This window comes from Centroberyx gerrardi, chromosome 3 (assembly GCF_048128805.1).
Source record: "Centroberyx gerrardi isolate f3 chromosome 3, fCenGer3.hap1.cur.20231027, whole genome shotgun sequence".
Classification (NCBI taxonomy): domain Eukaryota; kingdom Metazoa; phylum Chordata; class Actinopteri; order Beryciformes; family Berycidae; genus Centroberyx; species Centroberyx gerrardi.
Window position 1 is genome coordinate 17,724,034 of NC_135999.1, and position 24,519 is coordinate 17,748,552.

General features: G+C 43.1%; 2 protein-coding genes across 2 annotated transcripts; one reads left to right on the forward strand and one right to left on the reverse strand.

The window, feature by feature from the left end:
* The first annotated feature begins 729 nt into the window (after positions 1 to 729).
* LOC139933638 (3',5'-cyclic-AMP phosphodiesterase 4C-like) lies at positions 730 to 12,168 on the forward strand. The gene is made up of 18 exons (XM_071927783.2): positions 730 to 771; positions 2,003 to 2,137; positions 2,227 to 2,354; positions 2,473 to 2,655; positions 2,822 to 2,861; positions 3,201 to 3,271; positions 3,787 to 3,949; positions 4,271 to 4,364; positions 4,515 to 4,672; positions 6,307 to 6,405; positions 6,574 to 6,738; positions 7,450 to 7,549; positions 7,691 to 7,845; positions 8,556 to 8,678; positions 9,016 to 9,198; positions 9,711 to 10,136; positions 10,263 to 10,682; positions 12,142 to 12,168. The coding sequence occupies exons 1-18, from the start codon at positions 730 to 732 to the stop codon at positions 12,166 to 12,168; spliced, it is 2,712 nt and encodes a 903-aa protein (XP_071783884.1).
* A 619-nt stretch (positions 12,169 to 12,787) lies between these two features.
* Positions 12,788 to 23,929, reverse strand: LOC139933637 (ADP-ribosylation factor-binding protein GGA2-like). The gene is made up of 16 exons (XM_078289883.1): positions 23,754 to 23,929; positions 23,059 to 23,143; positions 22,446 to 22,521; positions 21,672 to 21,770; positions 20,854 to 20,977; positions 20,474 to 20,574; positions 20,288 to 20,368; positions 19,995 to 20,132; positions 18,804 to 19,017; positions 18,375 to 18,656; positions 18,264 to 18,337; positions 18,054 to 18,166; positions 16,911 to 17,071; positions 16,298 to 16,467; positions 14,288 to 14,398; positions 12,788 to 14,015 (listed from the first exon to the last, which is right to left on the reverse strand). The coding sequence occupies exons 1-16, from the start codon at positions 23,794 to 23,796 to the stop codon at positions 13,905 to 13,907; spliced, it is 1,983 nt and encodes a 660-aa protein (XP_078146009.1). The 5' UTR covers positions 23,797 to 23,929; the 3' UTR covers positions 12,788 to 13,904.
* Positions 23,930 to 24,519: the final 590 nt, after the last annotated feature.

The following is a 24,519-nucleotide window of genomic DNA, read 5'->3' on the forward strand; positions in this document are numbered from 1 at the left end:
ATACTGAAGCATAACACCTCTCCCTATGCAGCATCTGGATCCAGCCGACCAATCAGACCGTGGAAAAGTGACCTGAGACAAGATGGGACTGGTGCAGATTTTCCCGCAATCCTTCTGGATCTGGGATTCCTAATTTACCATTATTGGAAAATCGTGCGTTCATGTGGTATCAGGTTTACAACTGGGTAACTTCATGTGAACGATCCTCCAAGCTGGATGAACATATCAGAAAACTTGGAAAAACATTTTCTTCTCGAGTATCTGAACAGTGACATCATGACATTTGACTGGTACATGCCATTGGCTCGTTTAGCCAAAGCAAGGCGAAAAGCGGGCAGGCATCACAGATTTTTTTTCCATAAAGTGATGGAAAACAATAACATGAAGTGAGATTTTTCTCTTGGTTTCAGTTTTGTTCCAACGTTGGCTCGTGAAAAACAACAGGTCAAAACAAAAGGTCAATAACTGTCGACTGAACTGGGAGATTCCGAGCCGCACCTGAATGCAGCGTTTTTGGCAGGAAAAAGCGCCGTTCCAGCCATCTGAAGTCTGAGGTGGACAGAGTGTGAGGCAGTTGGCTGAGTCAGCTCCGATGGGGGCCGGTTGTGACCCGGTCTGACCCCGGTTTGACCTTGCAGTGACCTTTGACCTCCGGTCCTGGCTCTCCACCTGCTCTGCTGCCTGGGTTCCGGAACGCTCCGCCCTGGGGCCCAGAACGAGCCAATCAGGATGAAGAAGAGCCGCAGCGTGCTGTCGGTGACTGGAGAAGAGGTGAGAGGGAGAATGGCAACAATGACACACGCACATCCACACACACATACACACACACACACACACACACACACACACACACACAGTGGGGGAGCTTTGTGCTTTCTGAAATCAATTTGGGGAAATCAGCCAACATTGTCATTTTTTCAGCCGTCATTTGTTTTCTTATTAGTACATGTTTGGAAGAGGAGACTGTCAGACTGGACTGTTGGGAGACTGAAGGGAAAGACTGTTTGTGTGTGTGTGTGTGTGTGTGTGTGTGTGTGTGCGTGCATTCTGATATGCACATACACGAGTGAGTGCATGCTTGGTGTGTGACTAGCCTTCGATGAAAGCCTACCATGTCATACAAACCCTGTGACTGTCACACATCCCAGACTCCCTTTGTTCTAGTCGTCAAGCTCTATAGACACCAGTCAGTAGAGTCACTAGAAAATCTGTATCCTCCAGCTTCCTCTTACACAGTGTGAACCACTCAGTCGGCCGTAGTGCTCTATGTAAATGAGCTTCAGTGAAAGGTTGATTTGTTCTAAGGAGTCATGGATCCACATCTAGGTTTGTATCTCTTTTAAAGGTAACGTCTTGGCTGAAGGACATAATGAGAGACATTATTCAAGCGCTCTATTATTGATTATGCTGAGTGGGTGCCCTGGGTGCGTTTGTGTGTGTGTACTGTATATGCGCGTGTGGATGTGAGCATCTTTCCACATCTGGGTCTGGATGACATCAAACGCAGCATGGAAGCAACACGGCACTGTTGCCTAGCAACTGCTACCATTCCCCCAGTGTTTTGTTGCTACGGTACTGCAGTGCAGATCAGCCTCTAAGAGCTCAGTCTGTAGAGGCCGTATCCCAGACATGCACACGCATGCATCCGTACACACAGACAGTCGCGCACGCACACGTGCACACAACACACGCACACACACACACACACACTGATCATTTTTAGTCTTTCTGTGTTTAATTATCCTCACTCACCAGAATTTCAATGGGGCAAATGGACATGGTTTAGTAAGGTCAGGCAAACTACATGTCCCAAGTCCTTTGATTTCCATTCCTGAGCTGTATCTTTATTATTAGATACACAATACCTCTCATTGTTTTTTATTTACAAAGAACAAAAAAAAAATCTAGTGTTTTTTTCTTTGGAAATGTAACTCACTCCATCTGTCTATCTCTTTCCCTCACCCGCTCTCCTCTCCTCTTTCTGTTCCTCCCTGTCTTACAGGGCAATGAAACAGATATAATAGGTGCTGGGGAGAAGGCGGAGTCATCTCGCTACAGCCGATCCTATACGTCTGGGGCCACACTGGGCGCTGAGCTACGCAGAGGGAGGAGCAGAAGACTGTCGTCGAGTCTCCAGGTAGTGAGAGGAGGGAAGGCGGAATACACAAACTGCACCTTGCACCTGCACTTCTCCTCTCTGAGCTCAGCTGTGCCCTCACCCTACAGGTACCCTGCTGGCTCCGCCCTCGAGACCGCACTCGTTCACCAGAGGTCCTGAGCAATGTGGCGCGTCCCACGACTCTTCCCCTCCGCATCCCACCTCGCATCTCCATCACACACGCAGACGCTGACAGGTTCACACACGCATATACTTGCTTTCTAGCCACCTATTTCACCTTGCAGAGAGGATATTTCACTGATGCTCCTGTCCTTCTCTAATCCTCACCCTTTTCCCATCCCCTGTTTTTCCAGTTATGAGGCAGAAAATGGCGTGTCCCCCGGTCACACCCCTCTGGGCTTGCAGAGCCCGGGCCTCACCCTGAACACCTCTTTCCCCCAGGGCCAGAGGCGGGAGTCCTTCCTCTACCGCTCCGACTCTGACTATGACATGTCGCCCAAGACCGTCTCGCGGAACTCCTCCTTGGCCAGCGAGGGGTGAGACACATAGAGAGAGCGAAAGAGACAGAGGGAATGAGTGAGAGGCAGAGAGCTTGCATTCATATATATGTGTGTACCTGTATGTAGACCTTTCCAGGAGAAATATCATTTTGTACTTCCTCTCTCTCTCTGTCTCGACTCTCTGTCTCTCTCTCTCTCTCAGACACACAGCAGAGGACTTCATCGTCACACCTTTTGCTCAAGTGAGTCTTATTTTAAAGATATATATTAATTTGTCTAGATGAATGTGCTGTATGATGAAAAGGGCCAACGACGCACACTGCTGTCAGTGCTCCCACATAGTTGTTCAACTATCTTCCAACGTTTTGACCCTATATGTTCTGGTGAAGGCCAAGAGTCAAAATGTGAAATAGTTGAATAAATACAGTATGTTGGAGCATTGGAAGCAGTGTGCGTCCTTTTTCGTGATTCCTTGAAAGCTACTGCGCTTCAGCACCTGCTAAGAAATTTTAATTGTATATCTCTCTCCTCTTGTTCATATGAACTGCATGGTAATTGTGTGATACTGTATAATGACCTAGGTACTGGCCAGTCTGCGATCCGTGCGGAGCAACTTCACCCTTCTTGCCAACGTTTCCACGCCAACAGTCAAGTCAGTACCAACTTACTGCTCCCAAATGTCCCTCAAAGTCTTCTGTATCTTAGTATGTGTTAGTCATTTAATTAGGCAAACAAGAGGTAGTTCCTACTGTTAAGGCCATGGGCAATCAGCTTTACTACAGTACATGACACCTAGAGATACCACTACCTATCATTATAAGCTTACATGGCACATTGCCTGCATGCACACAATGTGGCTGTATTAATGCTGTGTAGTTGTAACTCAGTGTTGTATAGTCTTACTACTGCAGTTGTTTAGTCATGCACAATAGTGGACTTTGACATGAAATGTGAATTTTTATTTTCCCATTTCAGACGATTTCACTCTTTTCACACTTAATTATTGGACGAAGCAAAGACAATGCAAATGTTCATTATTTCACAAGAAACAGAGAGAGAACCACTGTGCTGTTGTGTACCAGTTGTGTAGCTAACTGTTGCTTGTCTGTCCTATTGTTGCTAGTTAGTTCAACCTACAGCAACTCTAACTAACTGCTGTGCCCTTAGGAGGTCTCCCTTGGGTGGAGTGTGTGCCAGTCCCAGGGCCACCCTATCAGAGCAGCAGTACCAGCAGCTCGCCCTGGACACACTGGAGGAGCTGGACTGGTGCCTGGACCAGCTGGAGACCATCCAGACACACCGGTCTGTCAGCGACATGGCCTCCAACAAAGTACGCAAACATCACTGAACCATAACTAGAACAAAATGCATGTTAAAGAGAGAAATGTAACACCAGTATGAAGCACTTCACCACAAGCAAGGTGACCGGTGTTATTGTCATAATAACAACAAAGAAACAATTTTACTGCAACCTTGAAAAATATGATTTACTAATCCCAAAAAAATCCAAAAGAAACTACTGTATAACGTTACCCCTCAATGTCCCCTGGAGAGGAACAGTCTTTGCCCAAATCTGAGACAAACAATAAATGAGCACAGAAATATCAGCTTGCCCCATATCTATTTTTTGCTCTCTCTCTCTCTGCCAAAGTTCAAGAGGATGCTGAACAGAGAGCTGTCCCACCTGTCAGAGATGAGTCGCTCTGGCAACCAGGTTTCCGAGTACATCTCCAGCACCTTCCTGGGTGAGTCCAACGGGAATCTGACTCCTGTCCCTGCCACATCTACATGACCTTCTCCAACCATCTACAATAAATCATTGGGAGTGTGTGTGTGTGTGTGTGCGTATGTGTGTGTGTGTGTGTGTGTGTGTGTGTTTGTCCGTCAATCTATAGACAAGCAGAACGAGGTGGAGATCCCGTCTCCTACTCTGAAGGACAAGCCTATGAGTCACATCAGTGGAGTGAGGAAACTGTCTCACAGCTCCAGCCTCTCCAGCACCTCAATGCCTCGCTTCGGCGTCAACACAGACCAGGAGGACGAGCTCGCCAAGGTCTGTCTGTCTGTCTGTCCATCTGTCTGTCTGTCTGTCTGTCTGTCTGTCCATCTGTCTGTCTGTCTGTCTGTCTGTCTGTCCATCTGTCTGTCTGTCTGTCCGTCTGTCTATCCATCTGTCTGTGTCTATCCATCTGTCTATCCGTCTGTCTGTGTCTGTCAATCTGTCTATCCGTCTGTCTATCCGTCTGTCTGTGTCTATCCATCTGTCTGTGTCTGTCAATCTGTCTATCCGTCTGTCTATCCATCTGTCTGTGTCTATCCGTCTGTCTGTGTCTATCCGTCTGTCTGTGTCTGTCCATCTGTCTATCCGTCTGTCTGTGTCTGTCCATCTGTCTATCCGTCTGTCTCTGTCTGTCCATCTGTCTATCTATCTGTCTATCCCTCTGTCTGTCTTTCTGTCTGTCTCAAAACCTTGGCTTCTATGTCCTTTCCATCTGTATGGTGGAAAAATCAGGCCTTTGACTTTTCTCCGTTTAATGTCTTACACCTATAATTCAGTTTTGTTTAGGACAATGTCACAAGAAGATTGAAATGGCACTATGCCCTTGGGACAGTAATTGGATAAAAACAAAAAATATACTCCACAAAATCTGAAATGAATGGGCTATTCTGCATTCTTGCCGATAAGAAATCACAGAAAGAATTTTTTCCATGTCAAAAATAACTTTTTAAAGTTGACAAGATGAATGACAGCTGCTTTCTATTCAACTCACTCAACTCATAACTCACTTGTTATGTCCATTTCTGCTTCACATACCAATTGAATGCTGATGGAATGTTGTCTTTCCCTATTACTATGTTTATTATTATTATTATGCCCATATGCCCTTATGCCCTGATGGTCAACTGCATACAGTCGATGGCACCAATGATGTTTGGAAAGCCCAGAATATGATGGAAATGGTCCCATGTCATGCATTTTTGCACATCAGTACATACATGTAGATATAAATATTCTAGATATAGATATAAATGTTATTTGGTGCGTCATTACCACTAAGACCTGCACCAGGCAGCTGGACAAAGAGGCCTGAAATATTCCCAAAATATCTCTAGACACCCTGTGTGACGCAGCACCTGTCCCCTGGATGGACAGGATGCAGGTTATCTTGAGTGACATGAGAGGGATGTCTGCTGTGAATCTGGTTCTGAAAATCATTGTTCAAAAGGCAGCAGACCTCAGTGATCGAGGGCCTAAACATGTGCAAACGCTGAATAGAGAGAGTGTCTGTTAAACCCAGCACATTTAAATTATTTCTTGACACCCTTCATGCGCCCCGGTGGTGCCGTCTCTGTTCATGATTCCTTAAGAATTCTAATGTCCTGTGTGTGAGATGAAGCTGTGTATGAGTGTGTCTGAGTGTGGGAATAAGGTGAGAGAGGAGACAGCCTGTGCATAAAAGCGTGTTCCAAGCATTCAATGAAGGATTTAGTGGAATGAGACCATTATGATTTTTTTTTTTTTTTATGTTACTGGTTATTGCTTCAAGGTTTGTGACTCACCAATTCATATTGTGTGTGTGTGTGTGTGTGTGTGTGTGTGTGTGTGTGTGTGTGTGTGTGTGTGCGTGTGTGTGTGTGTGTGTGTGTGTGCGTGTGTGTGTGTGTGTGTGTGTGTGGTGTGACCAGGAGTTAGAGGATCTGGATAAGTGGAGTTTTAACATCTTCAGAGTAGCAGAGTTCTCCAACAACAGGCCGCTCAGCTGCATCATGTATGCCATCTTCCAGGTAAACAATATGAGTGTGTGTGTGTGTGTGTGTGTGTGTGTGTGTGTGCACGCACATGCTGGAATAACTGCACACTTATGTGTTCTGTAAGGTTGTTCCCACCTTAAGAACTTCTGGGTGTGCTGATGTACATGCTGTGAAGTTTTGCCTCACCCCCTCCCTCCTCAGGAGCGAGAGCTGTTGAAGACATTCCGTATCCCAGTTGACACCTTTGTGACCTATGTGATGACCCTGGAGGACCATTACCATGGAAACGTAGCGTACCACAACAGCCTACATGCTGCAGATGTCACCCAGTCCACACATGTCCTCCTCTCCACACCTGCCCTTGATGTATGTCACAGAATACGCGCGCACGCACGCACGCACGCACGCATGCACGCACGCACGCACGCACGCACGCACGCACGCACGCACGCACGCACGCACACACACACACACACACACACACACACACACACACACACACTCACTCCCTCTCCTGTCAAGCCTTATCTATAGCTCAGCAGTTTTAGGTTTACAATATAATTTATTAATCTATATTATATACTATACTATAAAAAATGACAAAAACATAAAATAGAATATAACAGAATATAATAGAATAGAACTTTATTGCCCAACCTAGGCTGGAAAATCATATTTGGCCTCACCTTAGGCACAATGAAATACAACAACACAGTAGATGGTCAGTGCAAAGCAGTACAGCACATGATATTCACAGATGACCATTCATTCTTTCATTCATTCATTCGTTCATTCATTCATTCATTCATTCATTCATTCATTCAAACATACACAAACGCACACACTATTTCAACAATTATCGGGGAAGAGGATCTTTGGAACTGTTTTGTTTTTTTTAAACCTCATTTAACCAAGATCTTCATCTCCATCTTCCTGAGGGAGAGAGAGAGAGAGAATATGATGTGTTTGAAAGTCATAAAGTTGCTCTTTCTTTCTCTTCTCTTTCTTCTCCTCTTCCTGCTGCTCCCTCTGTACACTGTACCCACTCTATCCCTCTCCCATCCCCAACGCTCTCAGGCTGTGTTCACTGATCTGGAGATCCTCGCCGCTCTGTTTGCTGCAGCTATCCATGATGTAGACCATCCTGGGGTTTCCAATCAGTTCCTCATCAACACCAGTGAGTGCACACACACACACACACACACACACACACACACACACACACACACACACAATGCACACAGTAAATATGCCTGGAGGTTTCCATATCTTCCTTTTCTCCTTCTTCACTGTCCTTCATGACGCCTCGCTCCCCCAGACTCAGAACTGGCCCTGATGTATAACGATGAGTCAGTCCTGGAGAACCACCACCTGGCTGTGGGCTTCAAGCTGCTGCATCAGGACAACTGTGACATTTTCCAGAACCTCACCAAGCGCCAGCGCCAGAGCCTTCGCAAGCTCGTCATCGATATGGTCAGGGAACTTCACTATCACAACAACTTGTACAATACCAGTTACACTACAAATGAGTGCTCCAGATCTGATGTACCTGTCTCTTCTGCTGTTTTGGGTTAGCACCTTGGTAAAAACCTAGCTTGAGTGTTAGAGGAAAGCGGGGTGTGAGAGTGGGTATATCATTGAGGTTATGAGTGCGCTCCCATCACAGGTGTTTTGTTGAATTAAGGTTAGCTTAATCTTGGTCAGTTCAGGCACTGGATTTTCTCCAAAACTGAAATATGGAAAAACTTTTACCATGTGATGGTTGTAATACCCAGCCTAGTGCTCTATTAATTGCAATTCTATTTTCATTGTGATTTGATTGAATTGAAAGTTAATTGACATCAGCCTTGATTCTCACCTCACTCACCTTTCTCCCCTTTTCCCTCCCTACTTTCAACTCTACCATCTTCTTATTAACAGTTTATTTAGGTGAAACTCTTTTTCAGTGACTTACAATGAGTGCAACAGTAGAATGAGTTTCAGTTCCTAAAAGACCATCATTACAGGCAACAAATAGTAGTAACTAGTAGTCAGGATAGTGAAATATTTTTGTGACCATAGAATGGTAATTTAAGAGATAAGTTCTAGGAAAAAAAGGGCTAAGGAAAGAGGTAGTAGAGATTTTTTGTGCTTCCCCCTCACTCATTCTCTCTCTCCCTCTCTCTCTCCCTCCCTCCCTCTAGGTGTTGGCCACAGATATGTCTAAACACATGACCCTGATGGCTGATCTGAAGACCATGGTGGAGACCAAGAAGGTGACCAGCTCCGGCGTTCTGCTCCTGGACCACTACACAGAACGCATACAGGTAATGCATCACCCAGCATGCATTGGCTGTTTGACCATTACAGAGCGCAGAGTCATCTATGGCTCTGACAGCATGCATACAGGAAATACTGTATAGATTGAGTGTTATGTTTCATGTGTTTTAGATATGTGTATTGTAGTGTGTTCATTGTTGTTTTTACCTGACTGCACAACTTGAATGAAGTCCGGCGCCCTGCAGAGAAATATTGACTGCACAATAAATCTTCTGACTGGGTTAATAAGATTGATTGATTCATTGAAGTTGGACATGTACTGTGTGTATGCATTGTATATATGCGTGTGTGTGTGTGTGTGTGTGTGTGTGTGTGTGTGTGTAGGTACTGAGGAACATGGTGCACTGCGCAGACCTGAGCAACCCCACCAAGCCTTTACCGGTGTACAGGCAGTGGACAGAGAGGATCATGGAGGAGTTCTTTCGACAGGGTGACAAGGAGAGGGAAAGAGGCATGGAGATCAGCGCTATGTGTGACAAACACACCGCCTCTGTGGAGAAGAGTCAGGTAGTGCTCTCTCTCTCTCTCTCTCTCTTTTTCTCTCTTTCTCACTTACATCAACCACCATCACCCGTCAAAGTCACAGTGAAACGGCATTTTGAGAGCATCTTGCTTCCTTAATGTGATGTTGAAACAGGACGGTTCGAATCTGGCCTGGGACCTTATGATATCAGTTAGGGAGAAAAAGGTTTTTATTTGATTGGGGGTTGGGATTGTTCAAAAATTACATGATGGCTGATGGTTTTATAGGTATTTTGAGGTTTCTATGTACACCTCCTGCTACACAATGAAGTCACCACTAAAGATTTTCTGTTTTCCAGGAAGTAAAAGTAATGAGATCTTTCTATAAAAATACAAGAAAATATTTTTGGGCATTTTTTATGGCATAAATTGTCAAATAGGTGTATGGTATGATAGTTAGAATAAGTTAAAAAAGACGAAAAAGTAATTTTTCATTTTTTATCACGGCTTCAGATATATCCAAGTGTTTTACTGGCTTGTCTCCTCTTATTTTCAAGGTGGGTTTCATCGACTACATCGTCCACCCGCTGTGGGAGACGTGGGCTGACCTGGTGCACCCGGACGCCCAGGAGCTGCTGGACACTTTGGAGGAGAACAGGGAGTGGTATCAGAACACCATGCCCCAGTCGCCCTCGCCTCCGCCGGACAGACACCTCCAGCAGGACCGCTTCCAGTTCGAGCTCACGCTGGAAGACCTGGAACACAACAACCACAATCACATACACCTGAGAAACAACGTGGACGGCGGGAGGAGCGCGCACGGCCGCAACGCCAACTGCGACGACGGCGCCGGGGACCATGTAGAGGTTGAGAAAGAGGATGAGGAGAATCACAACAGTGAACAGAACGGTGTCCACGACGAGGAGGAGGAGGACGAAGGGGGCGGCGAGAGGGGCGGAGATTTGGTGGGCGAAGAAGAGGCCGCTGAAAAGGAAGAAGAGAACGCAGAGGATGAAAAAGATGGAGAGAGCCAGATAGAGGAAGATGAGGATCTGGGAAAGAGGACAGACAAAGAGGAAGGAGGAGAGGAGCTGAATGATGCAGGGGAGGAAGAAAGGGAGGATGATGAGACGGAGCAAGGAGAGGAGATGACGGAGGAGACGAAGGGAGAGGAGGACGAGGATGGGGAAAATCAGAAAGGAGAAGGAGAAGAGGATGGAGAGCAGGAGCAGGGAGAGGGTGAGGAACATGGGGAAAAAGAAGAGGGCGAAAGCGAGGAGATTGGAGAAAGTGAGGAGGGAAAGGAGGAGGAGAACATGGAAAAGGAGGAAGGAGAGGGGGAGGAAAATGTGGAAATAGAGGAGAGAGAGGGGGAAAATAATGGAGAAAAGGAGGAGGGCGAGGGGGAAGAGAATGGAGAAGATGAGGAGGCAGAGACGGAGGAAAATGTGGAAAATGAAGAGGGAGAGATGGAGGAGAATATGGAAAAGGAGGAGGGAGAGGAAGAGGAGAAAGGAGAAATGGAGGAAGCAGAGGAGGATGGGGAAAAGGAGGAGGGAGAGGAAGAGGAGAAAGGAGAAATGGAGGAAGCAGAGGAGGATGGGGAAAAGGAGGAGGGAGAGGAAGAGGAGGAGGCGCTAGTTAAAGAGGGAGAGGAGCAGATAGATGAAGAGAATGAGGATCAAACAGAAGATGGGGAGGCAGAGGAGGAAGAAGTGGAAGAGGAAGAGGAAAGTTAGTTGGGTGTAAAAACGCAGTTAATAAAATGACTAGGGAAAGGCAGATTAACCCGGGAAATGAGGGTATGGAAGCTTTAAGACAGGAGAAGTAAAGGAGGGAAGTGAATAAAGAGAGAGCCAGAGAGAGGCTATGACAGACACAGCAGACTATTGTGTAACCTGTAGGTAAAAGAGGATAAAGAGTCGAGGATAAAGACAATGAAGAAGCAAACAGCCTCCGCCCCTCTACCAGATAACGTGTTCAGACCATGTTATCATAAGACCCTCTTGGTGGAAGGCCAATGTACGCTCAGCTATAGATGTCTTAAACAGCACCAACTTCACAGCTCACAGAGAAACATTTGAGGCGCAACAGTATTAAACACCAAAACGAAGTCTTACAGTATTTGGAATCCCTTCAAATACCATCGCTGGAGCGTTTGCCTTCCCGGACAGCCAGATTGTTGCACCGTGTGGATTACAAACGATTCTGAAGCAGTGTTTTCCAGGTCGATCGGTAGTGATAGAAAGACTACAGTCTTCATCACCTAGCATCTGTACATCAATCACTGCCATAGGGGACTGGGGATAAAGGGGAACCTGTTTTATCAACGTTTTGTAGCACCCTAGAATCTAAAACCTGAAATACATACATGCAAACAAGTGCATGCCTGTTCTCCTGATCACATGGACTATTACCCATTCTCTCTCTCTCTCTCTCTCTCTCTCTCTCTCTCTCTCACACACACACACACACACACAGATATTTATAAGGAAGATAGAGGATAACTCTACACTGACCATTAACTCAAGACTCTTGTACAACTGTTAAAAGGATGTTAACTATTCTTCCATTTTTGTCGGAAAAGTAAAACAAAACAAAAAAAAGCAAAAAAAGTCTTGAACCTTTGGAAGCTGTAGTCTGTTCTCTTATATTTGCTATAAATTGTTTTCACTTGGGAACAGGACTGCTGAGTACAGTTGCACCTTCAGGCTCTGGTCTAGGAACAGTTTAAACTCCTCACATACTAACCTTAAAGCCGCAATGCTGGATTTCTGAATCTGCTGTTGTCATTTGGAGTACTGTAACAACACAGGTGCGTGAACCAACATGTTTTTCACCAGTTGGATCTGCAGCGCAGCTTAAGAGGCTGACTCATAATGTGCCGCTGTGGGTTCATGCTGGAACCCCATGTGTTCATCCCCCACAACAAAGTCTTATGATGGTCATGACAGTCTCACTACTCCCAGATTGTGACTGTGATTCCAGGATAGATCATGCCAAACTGTCCCGTGACCAGCACTGAGCAATTCACCCTTCCTCAAAGCCAGTTGGCTACTTGTCCATGAAGCAATGTACTGTGGGACCAGGGTAGGGGGTGTGATGGTCTTCCACCATTCCCATTTTTTTTTTTTTTCTTTTGTAAAAACGGTATTTGGCACTTTATCTAACACCCTGTTACATATATGTACATAATAAACATGTATTTTAATCTGCTGATGTCATACAATAAATATGATTGATCAATGAAATACAAGTTGCTGGTTACGTTGTTTTCGCTGGCAGGTCTCAGATCTTTCCATGCTACCTGGCTACCATTATGCCTTCCTGATGAAAGGGGGTGTTAGAAGGGCCCTTCTCTTTTAATGCATGCTGAGAAGGGCATGGGAGACAAAGGAGAACTTCACTGAAAGACTGAGTGACTTGAAATTGAATTATGCATGAGAGTCTGTTGAAGACAATAGTTATAGGTGATTATATCTCCATAAATCTTTTTTTTTCTTGTCTTGGTTGGCACTTAATAGGGCAGACACAGAAAGGCTGACCTTTGTCCACCTTGTTAGTGTGGACAAATTAAAATTAAAATTAAAATGTACAGGTGTTGCCACAATCACTGTTAGTCTCAAAATGTTACAGACAGCATTTTTATTTATTGATAAAGTCATCCAGATGCATATGGTACAGAGCAGCTGACAGACAGACAAGCATTCAATGAGACATTAAAATTGGGCTTAAGACATCCAGAATCCTCCAACCAACCTTAAGTGCCATCCTTTGTGAACTTGTATAAATCTGACAGTAATAGCTATAAGCAAGCTGTTGCAGGACGTCTTATCCACACTTAACTGTTCACAAGTCCCCAGAGAGTAGATTCTCAAGTTGAACTGAATAAAGCTTCACAGAATAAGACTACTGACCAGGCAACACTGGTCTGTTCACATGACTGTGAATTTAACTGTTACTAAAGAGTTAACGCTGGTCCCAGATGAGCACTCCAATTTTACCTTACTTTAAGAATACAAGCTCAAGTCAAGATGCTATTTCACAGGGAGCCTGTATTAGTCATTTGGCATCAGAGCACTGGTAGCACTGACTTCTCCTCATCAGACACACCATACTTAAACAAGAAAACTATCACTTGTAATCAAAGACACCATAAATACAAGCAAATACAAATGTGTGAGGGTCTCTCACATACACACATACATTCCAAGCATATGATGCACCTTTGAGGTACAGAACCTAAGTAAATAAATACATATTAAAAGGCATCACATTTGTATCTCAAGGCTCTTTGGAAATTTTGGACGCCACAAAGGCACAGAGGCAAATAAATAGCAATAATCATATGCAGACATGTGACCGGCTACATGGCAACACACAAACGTACTATCTGAAACAGAAATAGCACTATGTGATTATACATGCTGTATAATCACACTATCAAACACGGCCTTGAACATGCACACAAACACACAGGCAGGAGGCAGTAATTGCACACAGTTCGAGAAAGCAACAGAATATTTGTTTTATCAGGTACACCCTTTCTGAAAATATAACCGATTTTTGCTTATTTTGGTGATTGTTTGCCTTATGATGATCAACTGGAGGTCAGGTCATAGTTTACCTACCTTTTTATTCACCACTACATCACTGGGTGCACCTACTGGTTCTGGATTCAGAATCTAGATTTCAGGTCTACATCCTGTACAGGTGTGAGGTTTCTCACAGCAAAATGTTCTATGAAGTGTTTAGAGGCCCATCAAAGAGGCCCAGTCGGGGAAGTTGTCTATCTCTGCTGTCTCACTCAGCTGTCGGTCTCCATGTAACAGGGTCAGCTTGTAGCGCAGACGCACCTTACGCTACAGAAAAGAAGGGAAGATGTCAGTTCAGAAAATTTGTGAAAGAGGCAGTAGTTAACACCACCCCAGAAAAACAATAAAAAACAGCATTATTGTGCTTACTACAAACACAGTCACTGTCTTTAATGCCACTTAATAATGATAAATATTCAGTTCTGTTTGGACATATTGTAAGTCACTCTGAATTAAGGAGTCAGTTAAGTTTCATAGGGTTAGAGTTAGGGTTAACATAATGTGTCATGGATTGACTCAACAGTGCTACCTAAACTCACCTTTTGGGGATTGGCCAGTAGGAGGACCTGAGAGATGGCAGGTGGAGGCAGGAGGGGGTTGTAAGGAGGTAGGTGAGTCCCTGATGCAGGTTGCAGTTTCACTGACATGATCTGCAGGACAGTTAATCAAACTGAGGATTAACTGGGTAATCGGCTCTTAATTGAGAAACAGGTCATAAGAGAGTGAGAAAAATCAGCATCTGAACCTTAGTAGAATACCTTCATTTATATAGCACCTTTCACACATGACATGCAAAGTGCTGTACAAAATATAGAAAAGACATTTTAAAAAAAAATGAAAATGTAATGCATTAAAAATAACCAAAAGATTACAAATATATAAAAAAATTTAAAACAAGGAAACAGTGAATGAGGGTAAAAATACAAATACTATCAAAATGTCCACTTTGAAGTGTGTTTTCAACTGCTTTTTAAAACTATTTACAGAGGGAGCCTGACAAATAGGAAGTGGGTGAATGCCAAGTTCCAAATCTTAAACCATAGAAACAAAAAGCAGCCTCTTTCACTTTTCTTTTGCTTTACAAAGGAATGTTAAGTAAACCAGCGTTTGATGATCTCAAACCTTCAGGCATTCTGATATGTATGGAAGTGCCAAACCTAATTTGTTTCAAATCATTTACCATTTGGACCAATTAGAAGAATCTCCATTTTCTCTTCATTCAGTTTTTTAGAAAATGCTGTTAATCTATTCTACAATACTGGACAGAGATGTTATCAAAGGATAAAGAGTATCAGCATTGACGGATGCTAATTGATACCATGCTCACTGATTATTTTCCCAGTGGGAGCATATACAGAGAATAACAGCGGACCAAGTATGGAACCCTGTGGAACACCATAGTGTATATTATGCCCATTGGACACATATATATATATTCAAACTAAAAAAACTGTCTGTACTCTCTTACAAGCATACAATAGAGCAACACAAAAATGTATTCTAGCAATTAAATTCAGTCAGCCACACATCGGACTGCAGGGTGGGTTGGAGTTCCCATGCATGTTTCATATTTTGAATAAGTTCTGAAATGGCATTTCAACGTGCTTCATCCTTCAAGTACTTGGGTATTTGGGTGGATGACAGGCTCTCTTTTAGAGTGCATAATGAGAACCTAGTGAAGAAACTGAAGGTTAGGCTGGGTTTTTATTATCGAAATAGGGCCTGCCTTAATTTAGCAGTTAGGAAAACACTTGTACAGGCTACGTTCTTAAGTGTTCTAGACTATGGGGACATTATTTACATGCATGCTGCCTCCTCTACACAGTTCTCTACGTTTTATATCCAACTCATTGTCCCGTACACATCATTGTGTACTTTATGATCTGGTCTCCTGGTCTTCATTAAGCCTAAGGAGACAGCAGCACTGGTATATTTTTATTTACAAAGCCATACTGGGTAAACTCCCTTCATATCTGTGTAATCTCCTATCACTCACCAACATCTATTAGGATTTTCGCTCCACTAGATGGCTGCTCTACCAGGTACCCAGGATTTGCTCAGAACTTGGTAGAGCAGCTTTCTCCTATTTTGTGCCCTGGTCATGGAATAACCTTCAGAACACACTACAGCTTAATGATTTTGTCTCCCTGGGAGAGTTCAAAGCTCTGATAAAAAACTGTGTAACTGAAGAGTGCAATTGCTATTCCTAAACTGGATTTTGTATTATGTATCTGTTGTCCCTTGTCTGTTTTTAACGTGCTCCATTTTGTAATTTTTGTAACCTTGTAATGGTGTGCTATCTTGGCCAGGTCTCCCTCGAAAAAGAGATTTTAATCTCAAGGGACTTCCTGGTTAAATAAAGGTTAAATTAAAAAAAAATTAAAAAAAAATCTGAAGATTTCACTAGTTCGAAACACCATTGAAAACACCATTTCCAACCTCCATTACAACTGCCTTGTACAGATTATTACACCCCACACTGTATTTTGAAAATGGATATGGTATTTTGATAATAGGTTTTGAATTTTTTTGTGACTTGAGTTTATTACCTTAGGAATGGCAGCTTGAAACACAAAGTCTTTCACAGGAAGGGCAGAGGTGTTGACCGTAGAGATGACCACCACAGCAACACTGGGGTGTCCTGGGGGAGTGTCTTTGGCAAAATGGAGGGAGACATGGACCCCGCCCTGGTCATATAAAGTGATGGGTTCTAGTTGACCTGTTGAAATAAATAGTTGAAATAAAACACAACAGCCACTTAGACAGGACAGCTACTGAGCCCTAAGGCTTGTATGCAGCCAGTGGGTCAGTGGGCCTCTGGAACCTGGTGTATGAAGTTATGTGAGAAAGCCTGTTTGCATTCCTAAAATCTGACTTCACATGTGCAACAAAACAATCTTTTTAATTAAAGTGTTGCTGCCCCACCCATGTTTCTCTTACTGAAAGTAATCAGGATGTATGATTTGTTATTATTCAAAATCGCTGTTCTAACAACTACAGAGAAAGTCTGATGTAAATCTGCTGGTGCCCAGGAATGTCTTTGAATAAGCAGTGAGTTCCAAGATGCTATGAAACTTACAGCTTGAAAATGACTGCAGAAGAAAGGCAGGAGATCCAGCTATTTCTACACTTAAATTGTAATTTTATACGTAGGGGACATACTGGATTTGATTGTCTCCACTGGAACATGGACATTTGTCAGGGACAGTGGGAGACACAAGCTCTCCTCCAATTTCACTGGAGACCCAGATACTTCAGCTGGTTGTTTCGGTGACTTGGGCGGTGATACTGACGCTGTAAATGGTTGAGTTTGGGGGAGTGACCTAATAGGAGAAAAGACAGAGTCAGTTTTGTGACAACACAGGGTTGAAACTAATGCCAGAAGACGGCTCATGACACAGTCACATTCACTGTCAAAAATGGAGCAAAATGCTCAGTTGCACAGTGCATCTTGTGAACACATCTCTTCTTTTGATTGTTCCTGGTGCAATATCACATCCCGGTCAGTGTGATTTTGTTTTTCATATTCAATTTTCATATGGTCTGAACCTCAACATCCAAATGATCTTATGTTATACTAGTGCCAAACTAGATTGTGCATATTTTCCTCATTCTCTGGAGTTGTGCATCCGTGTCACATCTTAAATTATCTGTCGTTCCTGGCTATTTGAAACATTCGTGAATATTCACCAGCACTGTACGAACTGTACTTAAGATCAGGAATAACATATGTCAGAGCTAAAATTTGTTATTTCTATATATCCATCAGGGTTCCCGCATCTTCTTAAACATCAAATTCAAGGACTTTTCAAGGACTTTCCAGGCCCAATTCCCTCAAATTCAAGGACCCAACACGGCATAGTTTGAGACACGGATCAAGGTTAATTACTGTTACAACACTGAGAATTTTTATAATGAGAACTAGCAGGCTTTACAGAAGCTCACAGACAACAATTAAAAAGAGAGAGAGGCTTGAATGTGTGAACACTTCTCAACTGTGCTGTGTTACAGTGATGGCAGACTATGTGGTCTCTTGCCTTCTCTAACACAAATATATAAATTCAAGCACTTTCAATGACCCATGTCTATTTATGTCTATTTTCAAAAACTTTCAAGGCCTTGATTTTTTTTTCTCAAATTCACAAACTTTCAAGGATTTCAAGGACCCGTGGGGACCTTGATCCATATATGATCTGTACCCACAGCCCAAACCTGTCTCTTAACCAGCTGATGTATTCAAGTAATTTAACAATATCTCTCTTCTTCCCAATCCATCCATCCATCCATCCATCCATCCTTCCTTACCATATGTCCATCCCATTTGATGAAGCACTGTTCTCCCCACACCCACGGGCTGTCAGCAAATGGCCGCTCCCTCCACAGTGCCCAACATCCTTCATTTGGATTTCTCCACTAAGCTGATAGAAAGGATAGCTTGTGTAAAACAAACACTGAAGTCTCTCCCAAATCAAACCAGCAAAAATCTTTATCCATAACCCCAGATTCAAGCCTCACCTGTATTAGTTCCTCATAGTATGTCTTTGAAGTCTCTTGAGTCTTGCTGGGTTTTGAGACCAGATTATCTAACCCTGTAATCACAGGACACCACATCATTAGATTATGACACACACTTCTCAGTGTTAAAAGAGAATAACTGAGACAAGAGTATAAATGTGGGCCTGCCTAGTTCAGTGAACTCCTGGTCAACCGCTGAGTGGAAGGTGCTACCCAGATGAGAGGCAGGAGGAGAGAGAGAACAGGGGAGGAAGGTAAGAGAGGAGGAGAGGGGTGAGGAGTCCAAGGGAACGAAGGGAGGGGGTGAACTGGCTCGTCTGCGTGTCTGTGGCGAGTCCAGCGCTGACAGGTCGATGAGGTGGTAGCTCTTAATCTCTCTAGGACTTGTGGGAGCTGGAGAAAGGGGAGAAATATCACAGAGGATCAAACGCAAGGAACAAAGCAGAACAGAGCAGCGACAAACTGAATGGGGCAAAACAAGATGGAGGCAGGATTTTGTTCACAGGGACAAATAAAACAGAAAAAGATTTGTAGGCTTACCATTATTTGTACCCTCCACTTCTCTTCCACTTTGACTTCTTCCTCTTCCTCCATTACACTCCCTTCTGCCCACCCTGTCTTTATAGGCATTTACTACCAGTGTTAGATCGTCGTTAGCTGCCAGGATCTGTGCCAGAGCTGAATCATCATCCATCGTGTCACTGGCCAGGCGGAACAGGCTGGGCCGCAGCCTGTCACAGCGCTCGTACAGGGCCTGCAGTGAGGAGAGGGAAGGATCAAATCTTGGGTGGCTGCATTTATATCACACTTCAACTCAAACACATTCTCCTCTTCAATGAGGAGCTACGGCTGGAAAAGATGAGTTGCTCTGAGTTAGTCACAGAGCTGCCCAAATACCATTTTCCAGGCCGCAAAGTCTCATTTATGTTTATGAACAAACCTTTGAATATTTGTTTTCTTGATTCTGTTTAAAAAATGGATATGAAGAATAGCCAGCACTCTCCACAATCTATCTTTATTCAGCAGTCATGATCATGATCTCTTCATAGAAGAGAATGGCATGTATCGGTTCTACTAAGAGATAAGTAGTATGTACTGTTTAGGACATACACTGATTCTCCTGGATTCCTTTCCATAGTGTAAAAAACACCATACCGGGTAAAAGATGGATGAGAACGCCTGTGAGAATTGATCATGACTTATACTATCCTGGCTCTGCAACGGCACATTTACCAAGGTCAGCTGTCTGAAGAGGACTTGTGTTAATTGAGTAGCACTAAAATCTGTCTTTATTGTGATACTAAATTCACTCTAGTTTTAGCAACTAAGGCAGTTTATCACTGTGTTGGCTTAACATTAACAGATTCAATGCGTTCAATGCCAACACCCTTACATGCACTGAAAATTAAGAAAATATCTTCCTAATGGCACAATCATTTTTAAGAAATCACAATGGGAGGGGGGGGGTATAATAAGGAGGGAAATTAGCTATTGCAACTAAAACAGCTTTATACTTTATATTTCTACATAGAAGCTGGGCCTTTGTCCTATTGACTTATACTGTGGTGAGTAAAGTCTCATTTTTTTCTGCAGCTAGCCAGTAGAGGGCAGTAGAGTTTCGTCTTTCACAGGACTTCCGTGTTTGCTCCAAAAGCCATGTCCAGTTTTGGCCTATTGAACAGGCCTAGATAGTGGGTTGAATTGTTTGCTCATGCAAATAATCTCCAATACCTTCAAGTCATCACTGGGTTGTATTGAGGTTCCAACGAGACTGTACTGGTTTAGCTGTTCTCTAAGCTGCCTGGTGCTGCTCTCCACCTCCTCCAGAGTAGACACACGCTTTGACACTCTCTCTGCCTTCTCCTGCTCCTGGAACACACACACACACATACACACACACATACACACACACACACACACACACACACACACACACAGAATCAACAACCAAACCACACAATTGTGAATGCATATATACAAACATGAGCATCACCACCCACCACCACCACTACAGAGCCCCTCACCTCTTTGATGGTGTGTTTGATGAGTCTGTTGGCAGTTTGCAGGTCCTCAGGATGGGCACTCTTCAGTAATCTGGCTAACAGCTGATGACATAACACACATTAGCAGGATGCAATTTAATTTCTCATTGCCTCCAGGTACAAATGCATGCAAATATATACACACACAAAACACACACACACACACACCTTGGCCTTGTCCTCCTGGTCAAAGACAGATTCTGTGGTTCTTTGCGGTGGAGGGGCCATCACAACTGTGTCTGGCAGTTTGGGATCTTTCTTCACCACACCTAAAAAACCAAGAAAATGAAAGTAGTTTTATTCTTGAGGGAACAACTTAATACTGAGAAACACATAAATTAATATTATACCATTAAAAAATGCCTGATATAAGATATCAACTGTGTGCTCTGTCAAACAATTTTCATCAAGCTATTCAAGGTGCAGCTCAAACTAATCTATAACAGCTTGGATGTGTATAACACCACATTTTGGAAGTGTACTTAAAGTGCAGGACTTCTGAGCAGAGACAGAAAGAGTTGTGTTATGTGTCTGTGTTGCATCCTGACCTTGTTTCTTAAGCATGCGGTAGGCTTCCTGTATCTTGGGTTCTTCTTTAAGCCACAGCGTCCAGCTGTAGAGGACCTCTGTCACTCTGTCTTTAACCTTCTGAGGAGTCCACTGGCCGAGGTACTGCTCAGACAGATCAACCAGGTCAGTGGAAAAATACATCAACGAATCAACTACAGCTGCAATTCTCCATTTCACCTCAATGGGATAATTGGTCAGCATGCTTACAGAGAAGGTCATTTTACATATAGGCCTACAGCTGATAATTGATTAAAGGGGGTTGACAAGTCTATGTTATCAGGAGCAATTTGATTTGATTTCAGTGCAACCTTTGATGTGACAGACCACAAGATGTTAACAAATAATCTCAAGTGTTACAGAACATTACAGTGCAGTTCTCAGATAGAATATTGCTCTGTTGCTCATCAATACAATACTAGATCAGCCAGTAGAGGGCAGCTTACATTACCCTGCCCAAGAACTAATGCACTGAGAAAAAAGAGATCTGACTATTTTGTATTGAAGACCTGTGTGTGTGTGTGCTACCTTTTGCCTTTTGAACATTAAACTTAGATAAGTACTCAGGATCAGACAAATTTAAAAAAAAAATACTATTCTGAATCTGTTCTGGCAGTGATGAAATTGTATTGGTACATCCATAATTGTGATTTCATTAGGATGAATCATCACTTGCTACAAGAGGAATGCTTAGTAAGAAACAGTTTTTTCCCCCTATAGGTAGCACAGCTAATTGAAAACTTAATTGTTCTTGCTTCCAGATGACCAAGGAAACCTATTTCTCTATGAATAGCCATACCTTTGGTGTTAGGACTTTGATGAGCTCATTGAGGAAGCGAAATTTTGCTGCCTCACTGTGAAACCTCTTGCCACAGTTGTTCATACAAGCCTCTAAAACCTATAAACCACAGAATCAGAATTAGCCGTCGTGAGCAGAGCATTTTCAAGGTTCAACAGTGTTTGTAGTGACAAGAAAGAAAAAAAACATTTGGTTTCTTTCTTACTCAACACACAGGCGAGAGATACCAGATTCCTCACTGAATGCTCTTAGTTAACCATCTGCAAGCGTCAGATGACATGAGAGGAATGAACCTTGACAAGCTTCTCTAAAATACGTTTTGCAGTGAAAAATTGCAACTTTCTCTCACATATGAGCAACAGGCTCTGTGCAGATGCATGTCATGCCCCTCATGTCATTTGTGCCATGTGATAAAAATTAGTCAGTCATTCTTCACAGCCCACCCTCCCCCTCTGCTGAAACAATGACATTATATTTCAGTGAATGGATTGTATCTCTAAAGCTATTGTGATAAATGCTGAGCATATGTATGAACCATGAGAAATAACATTAAATAATGACGGATGTCTGTGTCAAAACATGGACTTGCACACTTCTGTGCTTATCCCAAATGAAATGTAATAGGACACACAAATTCTGTTTGAATTACAAAAGGAGATCTAATTCAGTTGCTTGTAGTAACTTATCGTAATATAATTACTTTATTATAAAGTGTGTATCATGTGTACAATATACGTGTAGATTAGGAGTTTGATTTGCTCTACAAAGTCTTACAGTGACAGCTTGCAGAGCCTCTCGCTCCTGGGGCGACTGGATTTTATGGGCAAGAAGACGAGTGGCAACCTGGGGGCTGAGACCAGAGGACGAAGATCTGAATCACTAATGACACACATTCAAATGTCTGAATAGACTATAAGCAAAGAAAATGCTACGCCAACATCAACAGAAGAAAATTCTACATATTAACTTTGCTATGCTAAGGTACACAAAGTAGGACCAGAGAAAATATTAGAAAAATATGATTATATACACAATGTGAAAAGGGATACAATCCCTTTTCTGAGCAAGAAAATATAAAAAAACATTGAGAAGAGAAACAGATCCAAAAAGAAAAAGCCGCTCTAGAGTTCCTCATGCTTGCTCGATGGTGTAACTGAGAAACTGTGATCACAACGGCACAACATGGATGTGAAGCAACTGCTTTTTTATCTTCTGGTAAAGTAACTTCCAGAATCGGCTGGCCTGTCCTAAAAACTTCAACAGGGTTAAAAAAAAAAAAAAAAGTCTTTAGAAAATCTGGAGAGTCAGGCAGGTTCATGTGAGTGCTCAAATAAATGGCTTTCAGTAAAACCTGACCCTGTATATGAGGTGCAAAGACTGTTCTTACCCATCAGCCTCTTGGTTGACAAGCTGGTAGAAGGCCTGGATACAGTCCCATCTGTCCTCCTGGTTGGTTGGGTCTGTGGCCTGGTCTGGGACAAAGACCAGAGAAACACATCAAACACTTTAGATTTGCAGTCAAAGGCAAAGAATACACAAAGAAACACACTTGAGACAAGCAGATCAAACACATGCAAAAAATATACAAGAACATATTGGCTACACAGAAACAATTTAATAACGAAGTAAAAATGAAAGAGTCAAATCATTTAGGCCTGCATGATAACTGGGGAAGTACTGCTTATGTTTTACTTGTATTTACAGTAATCTTGAAGGCGAAGCGAAGTCAGGTTGTGCACAGCAGTTGCAACAGATATGAAAACCACAGTGCGCGCTCACACAGTGAGCCCAGACACAACACACTGCACGAGCGCATGTCAGAAACTAAGAGAAACTTCCTGTTCCACCACATCATGTTTTTTTACAAAACCTATTTTTAAAGTTTCGTTTTTACAGCTGCACATATTCAGCGCGCTCAATAACGGCTAAAACATACTGTTTAAAAATCCTACTGAAGCCTTGAACTAACGCACAATATACTTGTTAGGTTATTGAGAAAAGTCATAAGCTGAGGTCAGTCGGATCTACGAACAAAATGGAGCAAGCCCCCCCCAAAAAAATCTATATAGCCTGTTCACTTACTGAGCCATGAGTCCAAAGTTGCGTCCCTGTCACTGGTCGCCATTGCCGTCCGTCCTACTCCGTCCAGATATTTGTTTATTCAACTCTCTCTCTCTCTCTGCGGAGGAAAGGTGTCAAACTGCCGCCTGTCGGGTCCAGCCCAGCGATGCCTGCCTGGCGACATGTGACACTCACACTCAGTCACACTCCCGTCTGCGGTCAGGAGACATGCAAACCAATTTACCCATTACACCCTTTCCCCCGAGTCACCATATAGAGTGACAGCGGTGTGGCGGTAAATGAAAAAGCAGGGTCGGTGATCATTATGTAAACAACTGATAAAAAGAAAATTATACTTGAACAAAAGCGTTGATTCCCCCCCCCCCTTAAAAGAGCCATACAACAGTTTGATACCACTTAGTATGAATTCTATGTCAAAAAGATTTCAATCACCTCAAAAGGGTGAGAAAACAAGGTGGTTTTATTCTCACTAGCTGTGGGTTGTTTTTTTTAACTTCACTGTGTGTGGTTTTGCACAGATGTGTGTGTGGTTTTGTTGTCCCCAACAACAAAGTTTAACTAAAACTCCATGTTGCTGGTCAAAATCGATAAAAAGCCACATCAGTGATACACATTTACAATCACATAGTCAGTTTACACAAGCATACCACCACACCACCATCGAAGCATTTAAAATCTTAATGTATACGGGTTTAAATAAAATCTGTTCCACGCACTAGTGATGTGAAATATATTATCAAAACAAAAAGGATAATGTTCAATATCA

Bases quoted from the DNA above. Each gene is read 5' to 3' on its own strand.
- LOC139933637 (XM_078289883.1), bottom strand. From the start codon at position 23,796: ATGGCGACCAGTGACAGGGACGCAACTTTGGACTCATGGCTCA. The intron at 20,133-20,287 runs GTGAGGGGCTCT...TGTGTGTTCCAG, and splicing joins TCAAACACACCATCAAAGAG to GAGCAGGAGAAGGCAGAGAG. The intron at 17,072-18,053 runs GTAAGGAAGGAT...TTCTCCTATTAG, and splicing joins TCAAATGGGATGGACATATG to GTCACTCCCCCAAACTCAAC.
- LOC139933638 (XM_071927783.2), top strand. From the start codon at position 730: ATGAAGAAGAGCCGCAGCGTGCTGTCGGTGACTGGAGAAGAG. The intron at 6,739-7,449 runs GTATGTCACAGA...CAACGCTCTCAG, and splicing joins TCTCCACACCTGCCCTTGAT to GCTGTGTTCACTGATCTGGA. The intron at 10,683-12,141 runs GCAGAGGAGGAT...CTGTGATTCCAG, and splicing joins AGAAAGGAGAAATGGAGGAA to GATAGATCATGCCAAACTGT.